General features: G+C 38.7%; 1 protein-coding gene across 1 annotated transcript in view; it reads right to left on the bottom strand.

The window, feature by feature from the left end:
• Window positions 1-9,938: 9,938 nt before the first annotated feature.
• The window catches only part of camk1b (calcium/calmodulin-dependent protein kinase Ib), a 42,210-nt gene continuing 39,501 nt past the window's right edge, over window positions 9,939-12,647 (bottom strand). Inside the window, exon 12 of the mRNA XM_044122368.1 lies at window positions 9,939-12,595. Within this exon, the coding sequence (XP_043978303.1) occupies window positions 12,498-12,595 (98 nt within the window). The 3' untranslated portion in view covers window positions 9,939-12,497. The remainder of the gene's footprint in view (window positions 12,596-12,647) is intronic.

Genomic DNA, 12,647 nt, shown 5'->3' with positions numbered 1-12,647 from the left:
TTGTCCGAGTTGTTGGCTGTTTGCCCTCCCTATGAAACGCTTGCATTGGACGACCTAGCCAGCAGCCCGGACCCTTTGGATCTGGGCCAAAGATGATATAGCCTACGTACTCTGCTTTCTCAACACAAACCGCTGCACAGAGCAAAGCTGCAAAACAGATGTCAAACAATGTGGCTGCTTAGAGGTGGTCCCTTTGAGGAGGCTATTTGAGCTGGCTTTCTGCTGACATGATTTGTTCATTTACCCTTCTTTCATGTTGTCAGATGCTGTTACCTCCTCTATCTGGTTCTGGTCTCCTTAAGTAATCCAGCAGAATCTGACCAGTTAAGATATGCTTCAGTTTGCGATTGAGAACCCAGTAATTTATAGTCCTTGGCTCCATATGTCCTTCTTTCACATAAAAACGCCACCAAATGTTTTCAACTCGGAACTTCATGAGTTGACATCATAGCTTGAAGTTAAGGTGGCTTTTGTTTTAACGCTAGCATGATAGCTTTAGCACAAACGTTGTTTCTATCTCCCGTTATTTCAGATTAAAACATTGTAAATGCTCACACAGGTTGTTCAGTATTAAGCTAAGAAGTAAAATATTATCGCTGAAGTATTTTTTGGTATTGTGCATAAGTTTGAAAATAAGTTAAAACACTGTAAAATCGCCACATGTGGCCATGTAAAATCGGCCACTGTTTTACATGGCCGATTTTAAAATAGTAAATGTTAAGAAAAAAAAAACCTTGAAAATTATTTACATAAAAGAAGGACTCAAAATTCAAGAAGTAAAGGTGGCAAGGAACCAAGAATAACAGGAAAACAGAATAAATGCAACGCTGTCCACAAAAGGAACACACGCACATTTCTACAAAGACAAAACTACCAAAATACTATAACTCTGAATTTCAATCCATTTACGACTTTTATTACATTACAAACATGAACTTAAATGTTGAGATTTTACATGACAGATCAACATACAGTAGTGTTTAGCTACAAAGTGGAAGGAAATGAATGTATAATTTTCAGTATTTTTACTACAGAAAATCTGAATAGTGACCAATGGATTTGAATTTACTCAGATAGCACCATAATAAAATCCAATTCTCTCCACTTCTTTCAGAAGTCAGGTCAGTAGTAGAGTCCGCCCTTGTGTAATTCATTTGCAGCATACTAAATGCAGCTGTTTTGTGAAGGCCTCAGAGGTCTGCATGAGAACATCAGTGAACAAACAGCCTCAAGAAGACAAAAGAACACAGACCAGGTAAAAGATAAAGTTTAGGTTTTAAAACATTCCAACACAGCACATCTTGCAAAGCAGCGTTTGTCTTCTGAGAAAAGGAAAGAGTCCAGTTCATTTGATAAGAAATGAAGGATAGCAATATTCTGAAACTCAACCAACTCAACTATTCTGACCTTTATTAATGCATGGCAGAAAGAAAGCCTTCTTTACTAGAAAGTCATAACTATGACCCGTATAAAATTTTACCACAACCCGTGTAGCGAATGCGGCGCACATGTTGCAGACGAGGCTCTTGTCAGACAAGATCATGTTTGAATCTGTCTGGCTACCTTGCAAAATGCTTTGTGTGCAAGAGCACAAACGTGTCACTTCATTTCAAAAGCAACATCCCAAAAATATGAAACCTGGTGGTGGCAGCATCATGCTCTGGAAATGCCTTTCTTTGAAGTTGGTTAGAGTTGATGCGACAACGAATGGAGATAATAGAAGGAAATCACAGAGGAAAACCTGACACAGAAGACCAACTTACAGCAGGATAACATTCCTAAACATACTGTCCCATTACAATAATAGAGCTTAAAGAATACTAAATGTTAAAATGACCTGGTCAAAGTCAAGATCTGAATTAAACTGACCATCTGCTGCAATAATTGAAACCTGATGTTCACAGATTCCCACCATCTAATCTGATTGTGCTTCAGCTATTCTGCAGAATAATAGTCAAGAATTTATGTGCAAAGCTGGAAGAGACGAACTCCATGAGATCTGGACCTGGAACTGAAGGTAGAGGCATTTTGACAAAAATAAACATTTATAATTATGAAAATATTTTAAAACCAGGTCTCGTTTTTGTCTTTTAGTAACACACAACTTTGTACTGTTCTATCATAGTCTATTAAATCCAAATAAAATACTGACATTTGTTATAAAGTGACAAAATGAAAAAATAATTGTCACTTTACACAAAGTGACAAAATAAAAATAAAAACTGAACTAATGTAAAAGCTTTTGCGAGGCATTGAAAACTGCAGCTGGTATTATTTTTAGATCCCAGTGAAAATGGGTCCACAACGATGTTTACAGCCACATTCAAGTTTAGTGTTGCCCGTCATCTTCTGTTACAGATCCTCAGATGTTGCATGTGTTTTACTCCAAACCTCTGCACAGCCAGCCTTGTCTGGATATCCCAGACAGAAAGGAAAATGCAGCACATGCATCTTGGCGACCCACAACAAAAGCAAGCTCTGCTCCAGAGAAAATTGTTCGGTTCATTAACGGCACATTGAAAGTTCAGATGAATAATTAAGAGTGCACTGATTTTCTTTTGTGTGTGTGTGTGTGTGTGTCTTTATTATAAGTATATATTTCACCTCCGTGCTTTCAAACAAATGAGCTGATTGCACATTTATTTCTGACAAATTATTCTTCATGAGGCTCATTCTTTCCTTCTCCCCCCCATCTGCTTTTCCTTTGTGAGTGAAAGTTGATACCTTCTTACATGAGCTAATAACCATTTCTTGGTTCCCACTCCCAAGTCCCTTAATCCCCTCTTCTCTTTATTCTTCCCTTGTAAATGTTCCTGCAGTTGTTGTGTTTGCTGTAAAAGTCTGCAGGGAACGCAGGAGGAGTCAAAGCTCATATGTTTGTTGTTATCTCCGACAATCTGTTTTTGTATCTGGTGGTCACAAGTGGGAAAGCCTTAGGGTTGCCCTATTTCCCATCTTGGTTGTTTGGAGATTTGGAGGGACTGTTCATCAGCAGGGGGGACGGTGCTGTGTAGTGTCTGGACTGAATTTAGTTTTTTGCTCTTTTTTTTGTTTTGTTTTTTTGTTTTTTGCCATGCGACTTTCAGGTTAAGTTTACATTGGCTTTTTCAATCAGAACTATATCCCATCATTCTGGATGGATGTCCAGTGAGATTATCCTGACTAATTGTGAGCTCAAGGGTTAGGACATGTTAACTAATATGTTGGAGATTAATTATAAATCACAGATGAACTAGTTTACAGATGCAGCAACTACAGAGAGGACATGTGAAAAAAGGTCAATTTGAAAATGAAAGAGTTGTTTGAGGGTCCAGCACTCTGATGATGAGATCATTGGGCGGTATTTTGGAAATCCTTACTCTCCAAACTCTCACAGAACATAATACAGATACGCAATATCTGATGAATGCTTAGTGTTTACCTTTCTTGCTTGTCTACAGTTTGTCCTGTTTAATCATAGGCTGACAGCTGGCAGCCCTTTAGTTGATTGATTCTGAATAGCTTTCTGAAAATTAGTTGAATTTCAAAAGCAAAAGTTCATGAGTCCCTTGTCTTTCCACACTTTCATTAAATGGCAAAACTGCCTCACTAATATGCAGTCACACTCTACACAGCTCCAGCTGATATTGAAGCCAGGTGTGCTGAAGCAGAGAGACCTCTAACAGCTGAAGGACTCTGGCCCTCTAGGACTGGAGTTTGAGACCGCTGGACCGCAGTTAAAAGAGAGGAACTTTCTCTGGGCTCTTCAGGACATTGGTCTGTAAAATGTTAAAGAAAATAAAAAAGTTAGAAAAAAAATAGATAAACCATTCAAATAGGTGAAAAATTCTTGGGGAGGATGTGAGAAGTATTGGGCAATATTTACAGGCCTGCTGAAAACAGATGGACATATGTTATGGTCATTTAAATGACCTTTTCAACTCCTCTCACTATGGGCGTCGCCCTTTTGTCTGCCATACTGCATTTCCCTGATTCCCAAGACCAGCAATATTTTTCAGACAGGTGAAGTCATCAGAGATCTGTACTCCAAGGACTTTGATGTTGTTTACTCTCTTAGTTGCCGATGCTGAGGCTGTGTGACCTGGTCATCACCTCTGAAAGCCTCTGACCGTCTCCTCTGACCTGTTCGACGTCCTTCATGTTTCATAATTCTCACTAATGGGTCTTTCTGCAGTTTTCTTCTCATGATGCCTAGTTCTGTTAAACACTGTAAACAACAAGGGCCATGCAGCTTATAGGGGACCCAGAGCTTAGAACGTGTAGATTTTTTTTTTCTGTAGTCTAAATGGATCTTAATAGTTATGTTTCAATATTACAGTTTTGTTCTAAATTCACTTAAAATAACTTCAGGATCCCTTAAAACAATAAAGTTTTTTTTTTATGTAGCACATGCTGGCTAAAATGCAGCCGCTATGCTGGGAGGAAAATATTGTTTCCATCATATCTTTCTGCTTAGCTGAGCATGGCGGACCTGATTTAACTCGCAGCGCAGCTTAAACTTTGGAATGAACGGATCCTGTAAAACAAGCCTGAGCATAATGTCTGAGCATGAATTATCCTTTAATAAACAGTTTCCAGAATGACACTTGGCAATTGTCTTGAACAAAGAGCAAATTTCCCATTTTATTTGCAGTAAAAAAAAAAAAAACTGGGAGCCTGAAACTGTGACAAAACAAGTCTAGATGCCAAGAAACTGGGAAAGGCTACATATCATGACACGCAGTGGTTGACAGTTTTTCATAAGGGCGCTCATTTCCTCCTTCAGGCGTAATCTGTGGTAACCTGGAATTTCAGTGTGCATTCATGTTTATACTTCTGATTTGAATAAATGGCCCCACAAACTTGGTCACATCCCTTTTTGTGTAAATGACTAACTGGCTAAAAGGTGCAAAAACAACAACTAAAAGCAAACAAAAGAAACACCATAAACGTGACATTGTTTTCCATCTTTCCAGCTCCTCTTGTTTTCTTTTTCTCTTGCTGTCATCCCAGAATCCGGTCCAATATATTAATGCAAGTTGCACACATGTCAAGCTTCTGGCAGTGCATGACCCTAATTGCAGGCTGAATTTTCCCAAAAGTGGAAAATTAGTGGCTCTCCTCATTCTGCCAGATACTCTCCATGTCTCATTTTTCATCCTTTTCCCCATCTTGTTTATAATTACCAACTGTGGTTTGTAGAGTCACTCAGGACCTTGAGGGCCTGGAGCCCTTCACAAACTAATGCTCTGCCTTTTCAAGAAGATGTACAGCTTTTGGTTCTCAGACCTACAGGACTTGTTCCAGACTGTTTTAGATACATTGCATTCGTTATTGGACAGCCCGTCTCACTTTTAGATGAGTTTTTCTGCACACACCTAAAGAGTTGCTCTAAGATGTCTGAAAAAGCAAGCTGCACATCATTTCTTCTTTGGAAGGAGATGGTGATCTCACTGTTTATTTAAGTCTCAGTCCCCCTGCTGCGTTCCAGCACCCCAAAAGGAGCGTTTCTTGTGCAAATTGAAACAGCCTGCGATTACTTTTTGCACTTTCGCGAAGGCCGAAGGAGGTATGGAACCGGGGAAGAATGCTTTGGTTTAAACAACATTAGCATGCTGATTATTGTTTTGAGCCAAAAACTGCATTTGGCCGAGCTGCGTGGGGTTTGTTTGACCCGGTGCCTAAAATAAATGTGCCAGTGGCATGCAAGGAAAATATGCTAGACATCAGCTCAGGATGAAAATACGTGTCCTTCTGTTGAAATTTGTTGCTTTTACCACAAAGAAAACCTACGCATCTTCCATTATTTGCTCAATAGATTTATAGTGCTGTGAAGACCACTGTGCCCTCCTACAGATTTCTACTTTTTATTTTATTTTTTATTTTTTTTTGTCACACTTGTGGTCGCTGGGAAACAACTGCAATCAAACATTTCTGATAATTGGTGATAGCGTCACTGTGGAGGAATTTCCTTTCACTCCTCTTTTTTTATGGGATTGTTTTAGTTCAGCCACACTGCTGGGAGTTTTGAGCACAAAGCGCCTTTTTTTAGATCACATAAAAGGCATCTAAATTAGGTTTAAGACCAGACTTTGAGTAGGACACCTCAAGAGCATTTTTTTTTTCTTTTTCAGATGTAAATTCACTGATCCGCTGAGTGAGGGAGGCTCAGCGCTGTGCGCCTGAACCTGAGCCTCTTCTGTGCCTGCTGCTCCTTTGCTTCGCTGATGACCGACGTGTTGTGTTCTGTGCTTCCACCTTTCTCGCCACACTGACAACTTTACATGTCCATTTCAAAGAAAAAAAAAACTCGCTCACCTACTTAAAAATGCAACTACAATCTATGGGTTAATCCTTGAGTTGATGATCAGCTAAAGGATGATGCATGTCTCAGATTTTGTTTCAGATTTCTTCTGTCATCCTCCATTTATCCGCTTTCTGTGTCTTTAAGCAAGACACTAAGCAAAAGGCTGTCAGCAGGAGCAATAATTCAAAAACAGTAAATGTCCAAGTTGTTGTAAGAACTTCGGAAAGCCTCGAGAACTATTGATTAAGACATTTTTTAAGGATTACAAGAACATTTAGCTTCTTGGAGACAGAAGCATGAAGCGGTTTGGTGTAAAAAAAAAAAAAGACCCTGCATGTAGAACTTGCATGAAGAACAGAAATACAGCATTTCCAGCAGTGGAAAGAATGTTGCCAGTGAACATAAAGATATTATGTTTCCCTCTTTAAATCCTGTCAGGGGGCTGGTCTGAAGTGGTTCTGATGCAGAAAAATTCCACTTTGTTGGCTCAAAAGAAAAGCAAGAGCTCCGAGTTTAAATGTTTCACTCTGGTCTCATTCACTTTGAGGTGGCTCCCTCATTTATATTGCAAACCCCAACAGACACACGCACAGTTCACACACGCACAAACACACGCCGACACGTCTCATTTGTATCTACATTGTTTTTCCTCACAAGGTAGATCATTTCCAGTAAGCATATTTCTAAATCATTCCTGTTGGAATTTTGTCAGCCAGCCTAATCCGGACACAAAACAGATCCACTCATTTGTTTTTCTGTAAAAGGATTGATGCGATTAAACATCTTAAATAGCAGAAACTCATTCTGCTTATGGCAGCACTAGTGTTGATGGATGGTAAAGACTTTATGGGCACAGATGTTAACACAATAGCCTCGTGGTGAAAAATGTGAAGGTGACATAAAAGTGGTGTGTGAGGTCATACATGAAGGAGGAGGGGGGAAATAGCCCCAATTATTTAAGATTATGCAGCCGAGGTTGAGTCAGTAGATATGTTTTTCCTTCCTAAGCCACATAAGCTCATAAAGGAGAAGAAAGTTATTAATTGGGAGAGCTCTAAAATTCAAGGTTTGCTATAGTTGGAGTGGAGACAAAAAGGTCACGCACAAGCCAGCAAAACTCCTCCCAATGGCGTTTTCTTTTCTTTTCCTTTTTGCAAGCTTATGTTTTCCTTGAACTTTCATGTTTAATCACATTATAACCACAAATCCCAAGATATTCTATTAGGTAGATTAACACAAAATATTGTGTTGGTTCATAGTAATTGTGAAGTGGGATAAAAACAATCAATTGCACATTTCACACATAAAAATGTGAAATGTGCTTATTCAGTTCCCTCTATTGTAACGAGACCCTCTGTAAACGTAAGATTCATTTTCCAGCAGGACAAAAACTCTCAACATGCAGCCGGAGCTACAACGTAACGGTTTTAGATCATAGGATATCAATCTTTTAAAACGGTTCAGTCAAAGTCCAGACCTAAATCCAGCTAAAACTGAAGACTTGATGTTCATATTTGCTCTCCATCCAAACTGAGCATGAATTATTTCGCAAACATGATGCAAAGCTGCTTTTGCATTGTACCAAAAGGCAAGTTTACATAGTGTTGACTTAGGTAACTTAATCCAAAGGCACACCATACTATTTAGATTTTCATTTGTAGAAAAAAAAAATGTAAAGTTTAATTGTTCTATCAATAATTATGCAGAATGTCGTTCTGATTTATCATGTTGTCTTGATGAAATGCATGAAGACTTGCTGTAGTGACAAAATATGAAAAGGTTCAAGTTGTCTGAATATTTTTGAAAAACTACTCAACACATGACTAGTAGAAAACCTGAGAAGCTTCAGCTGATGTGTGTATCTAAAGCAGCTCGTCTGCGATTTGATGAATCTGCGAGTTCACATTTCCAGCAGATGCTCTTCTGATTTTGTGACTTTGTCCGCCGGATGCCGTCTGCTTCATAAATCTTCTCATCCTTCCACATCAGCAATTGGCTCTCAGTGCTTCTGTAGCGTTTAAATTACCAACAGTGCAGAAATAAATCAGCTTTCGCAAGTGACGAATCCCAGTCTGTCATCACAGAAGCTGTTTTGGCTCATCTCTCAATCGAATCCATTTCACATTCCACGCAGGCATGGACAGCCGCCGCCTGCTCGGAGAGGAGGGCGCAGCACGAGCACAATCTCTACCAACACGCAGGGGATTTTATTTTGTAGTTAACGTGAAAAGGATGTGGTTTTATTGTACTTATCAGTTGTGCTGCACTTTTGGCAACTTCTTCTAATCATTTTTCCCAATCGTCTGCTTCCAAACGTGGCTTGCGTCTCTCAATCTGTTTCCACCTTGTAATCCACGAAGAATCCCTCTCATTATCTCCAACCAGCTCCTTGTTTCTGACTCGACCGCATCGTTTTTACTCTGTCCACCGTCTGCCGACTGAGAGCGGCCACCACTCTCACTCTCCTCAGCTCTGCGGTTCCTCCCAGCAGCCAAACCGCCAGCCGTAATTGCTCAGCATTCCTCAAAGAGGACGAGAGAGGCCTCCCACAGCAGAACATGAAGGTAACCTTCATGTCAAAGTTCCTACGTCCACAAGGCCATCCTGCAGGATGAAGTTGAACAGTATTTTGCTATCAAGTACATAGTTGCTTCTTAAATTTCCTGGATGGCTGAATTATTTCCAATCCATGGCATAGAGTGCAGCATGAGGTAATCGACCATGACAAGAAACATAGATAAATAAATGGGGATTTAATTTGGCTTAAACGAGCTCAAAGAGGACAGAAAACGTTCCAAGTTGCTGACTTTCAGACTAAACAAGTCCTGTTTTTCATAAATTGAATCAGTGCGTATGGTTGATAGTGTGTAGACCCAAAAATTGTTTTAAAAGGCAACATGTTAATGACCTAAGCAGTGATTTGTACAGCGGATCTTACAATTCCGATCAGCATTTGCTTTTATCAGCAATGTTTTCTGTTACCTGAGCCAAGAACAGCACTTGACTTATTTTTAATTTTGATAGGATATCAACATGCCAAATTTAGCTTTTTTCATAAAACTGCTTTTAACCCAAAGAAACCCCAGACCCATTTGTGATAAAGTATTTTCTGCCTCAGATTCATGCGGAGCACGCTTATCAAATTTACTTTCAGACAAAGGCAGCCTAAATCCAAAAGTACTCACCCTGACCTAAAGTCTGCAAGGGAGAGGATACTTTTTCAGACCAGAGACATTAATATATATTATATTTATATATCCACGTAGAAATGTAACACATTTTTTAACATAATGACAAAGTAGCAGATTTGTTTATGGACAAAAACATGAGTGTAATAAAACACAAAGGGTGAACAATAACTTTTCTGCTTTAGTCAATTTGGATAATTATGGCTTCTCCAAGGAATTTACACAAAATAGACACAAACACATTTTACTTTTTAAAATGATCAGCGTCGATACATTAAACTGATCCATGACTTCCTGGTTCCTTTGGGTACAAATATGATATGAAACCGAGTTACATCCCTTTCAGACACTTTTGAGAACGGGAAAGACCAGAGAACATGTATGGCAGGACATTGACACGGTGAGCAAAGGAAATGCTTTATCAATGTAGGAAATGAGCAGGAAAAAAAGATATATAACAATAATTCAAAATAGTAAAGTTGTTTTAATAATCGTCAGTACATCAGATTATATATTGAATCAGCTGAAAGAAAACAGGCTTCCTCTGAGCCCCCCTGTGTTTCTGCTTTAATGTTACAGTACTCCAGGACATCGAAACTATTCATACTGAACTTTTTCTCTGCCAAAATAATGTCTCTAATAAATGCACTTTACAGTTCAGAGTCACCAGTTTCATTACAGCCTGAAAACACTACAAGGACTATCCAGTAAAACTGCGCTATAAAGCTCATAGATATTTCTCCAAAGCAGCACAAAGTTGAACCTTTTGAAATGTTATTACACTGGCCTGTGCTCTTTCAAGGTCTGTGTGATTTTAAGTAAAAGAAAGCAAAGTCTGACAAAATCTCTCCTTTTACAAGCATCATTTGAGATATTAACAATTCCCAAGGCAAATCCAACCAACATGAAGAGAAATCACACAATACTGACGTATCATAGAGAAGCAGGAGCCTAAATGTGTAGCGGTTACTGATAGGAAACGAAGCCCACACCAAAGGAAGATCCTCATATTGTCCATTAGAGCCAGTTGAGATTTTGCAGCAGGTTCCCACCAGATCATTCAGAAACATTTGCATAAAGCTTCTCCACATCCAGTACAAAAATACATAGGCTAAACAACACTAAAAACATGCTAAACAGCAACAGATATCTTAAAAAAAAAAAAAGTGCAATGAAATTTATTTTACAAAAAAATAATAGGGGAAACTGAAATAAAAAAAAGATACACATAAACAATGTGTGAATTAATATGGAATGAGTTGATCTGATGCATAATTCCAGTCTTTGAAGTTTTTTAAGGCTGGGAAACGTGTTGAAGAAAAGTAGATGTGAGCAGTTTGTAAACTCTGACTGAAAGAGTGATATTTGCCTGTTTTTATTGTATCAGTTTTGTTGGAGGTTATAAAACCCATCTGCTTAAAAAGTTTGTTTATGAATCATGCTGCATTAATGAAAATTAATTAAAAAAAAAAAAGTATGAACAGGAAATAGAAAAGCCAGTACTTCACTAACTAAGCTTTGAATGTCACATTTTCATTAAGACAGCAGCTCTGTTTCCTGCTCAGATGCATAAAGGTGTCGTTATTTATGTAGGCGTGCAAAATTCCATTTTAGAAATTTTTCCCCCCCTCTGTAAGTCAAATCCATTATGTTCTAAAGTATTAATTTCTTTTGGACTTTGGAAAGAGGCTGTGCTGCATGTCAGAACATACACAGTCTCAGCTCAGCAATCAAAATGATGATTTCTTTAATGTGTTCTAGTAAAACCTGCTCAAACGAGTGCAGTTCGTTAAACAGTGGGAATAATTTTTATGTATGTATAGTGATCTACACGCCTGATGATTGAGAGTTCTCCTGATACAGAGCCATAATTGGCAGACATCAGGTGCAATTTTTTACCTAACAAAATTATTTGAATGGTGTTGAGAAGTACTGGAGAAAAAAAAACCTGCAAACATTAGTTTTAAACTCTTCAGCATCTTTCAGTTTGGATACAAAAAGACTATTTCAGACTAAAAATGTTGCAGCCATTTTGTCAAATATTTAATGTTTTGGGGGGTTTTTTTAGAAAAAAAAACATTTTCTTTGTGCAGGTATCCTATCTGTATCTAGCCTTACTGAGGAAAAAGTTATACTTAAGTTTACATGAGAGACACAAAATCCCATAATTATACAAAAAGAAACCACTTTTTAAGCAACGCTACCACCAAATGAAACTGTGGATTCTAAAAGGCACCTTAGACAGGAAAACATCTCTTGTTGCTGAAGTTTGCTTTGTTGGAAATAAAAAGAGAACAGGAAAGCCTTTTCCTCTCACCTCCAAACCACTTCATGGTGGAGAAAGAAAGGCTACGTCATAAAACTGCATGGTATAATTTTCATTGGAGGAACTGCTCTGCCACAAATTGTTTTAAAGACATAGAATGCAAATCTGTTATATCACAACATTTTCCATTAAAACATTTCCAAATACCCCATCTTACTGGTGTAATGCTGTATTTTTTATATATTTTTTTTTATAAATCATGCAATGGGGATTCGTCTCATTGTCATGCAGGTACCATACTGTGATTAACACTCCAAAGTCTTAAAGAAGGAGGGTAATAATACAAAAATTTAAAACGATAAAACATAAAAAGACAAGTTGAAAACATTTTCTCAAAATAAAACGTCCAGTAAGCTCTGTGTTGCTTCTGTAAAAACAATCCCCTCCCCCCCAACATGAAGGAGCGGGAGGATGTCTTTCCCTTTTTCCTTTTCATGCATTTCAACTCATCCCAAAAATTATCTGCCTTGGTGCATAAAGATTACGGCAAGTCTCCCTCCACCTCCTTTTTCAACACGATATATTTCTTCCCTTTCAGGCTTGACAGTCTTGCTCCCCCTGCAGGCGACAGGTTGGAATGGCGCTGTATTCCCAGCCAGATAAGCGGGGGGAGAGATGGTGCCTCAGGTTCCACCGAGGGGGATTAAAATTGGAAAGTGAATTGGGATTAACAAGTACTTGAAGGGGGGGTTAGGTATCACACACTATTGGCTGGGTGGCAGCGGTAGGTGCAGTTGGACAAAGGATCTGCTCCTCCATCCATGTTCTGGGAGCAACCACCTTCACAAAGCGCTCCTGAGCGAGGAAAAGCACAATTTATAGGCATTAAACAAGCTCTAGAAAATGA

Source organism: Gambusia affinis, linkage group LG07 (genome assembly GCF_019740435.1).
Source record: "Gambusia affinis linkage group LG07, SWU_Gaff_1.0, whole genome shotgun sequence".
Taxonomy (NCBI): Eukaryota; Metazoa; Chordata; class Actinopteri; order Cyprinodontiformes; family Poeciliidae; genus Gambusia; species Gambusia affinis.
Note: the sequence above shows the minus strand (reverse complement) of the source record. Positions and strands in the feature narration are given on the sequence as shown.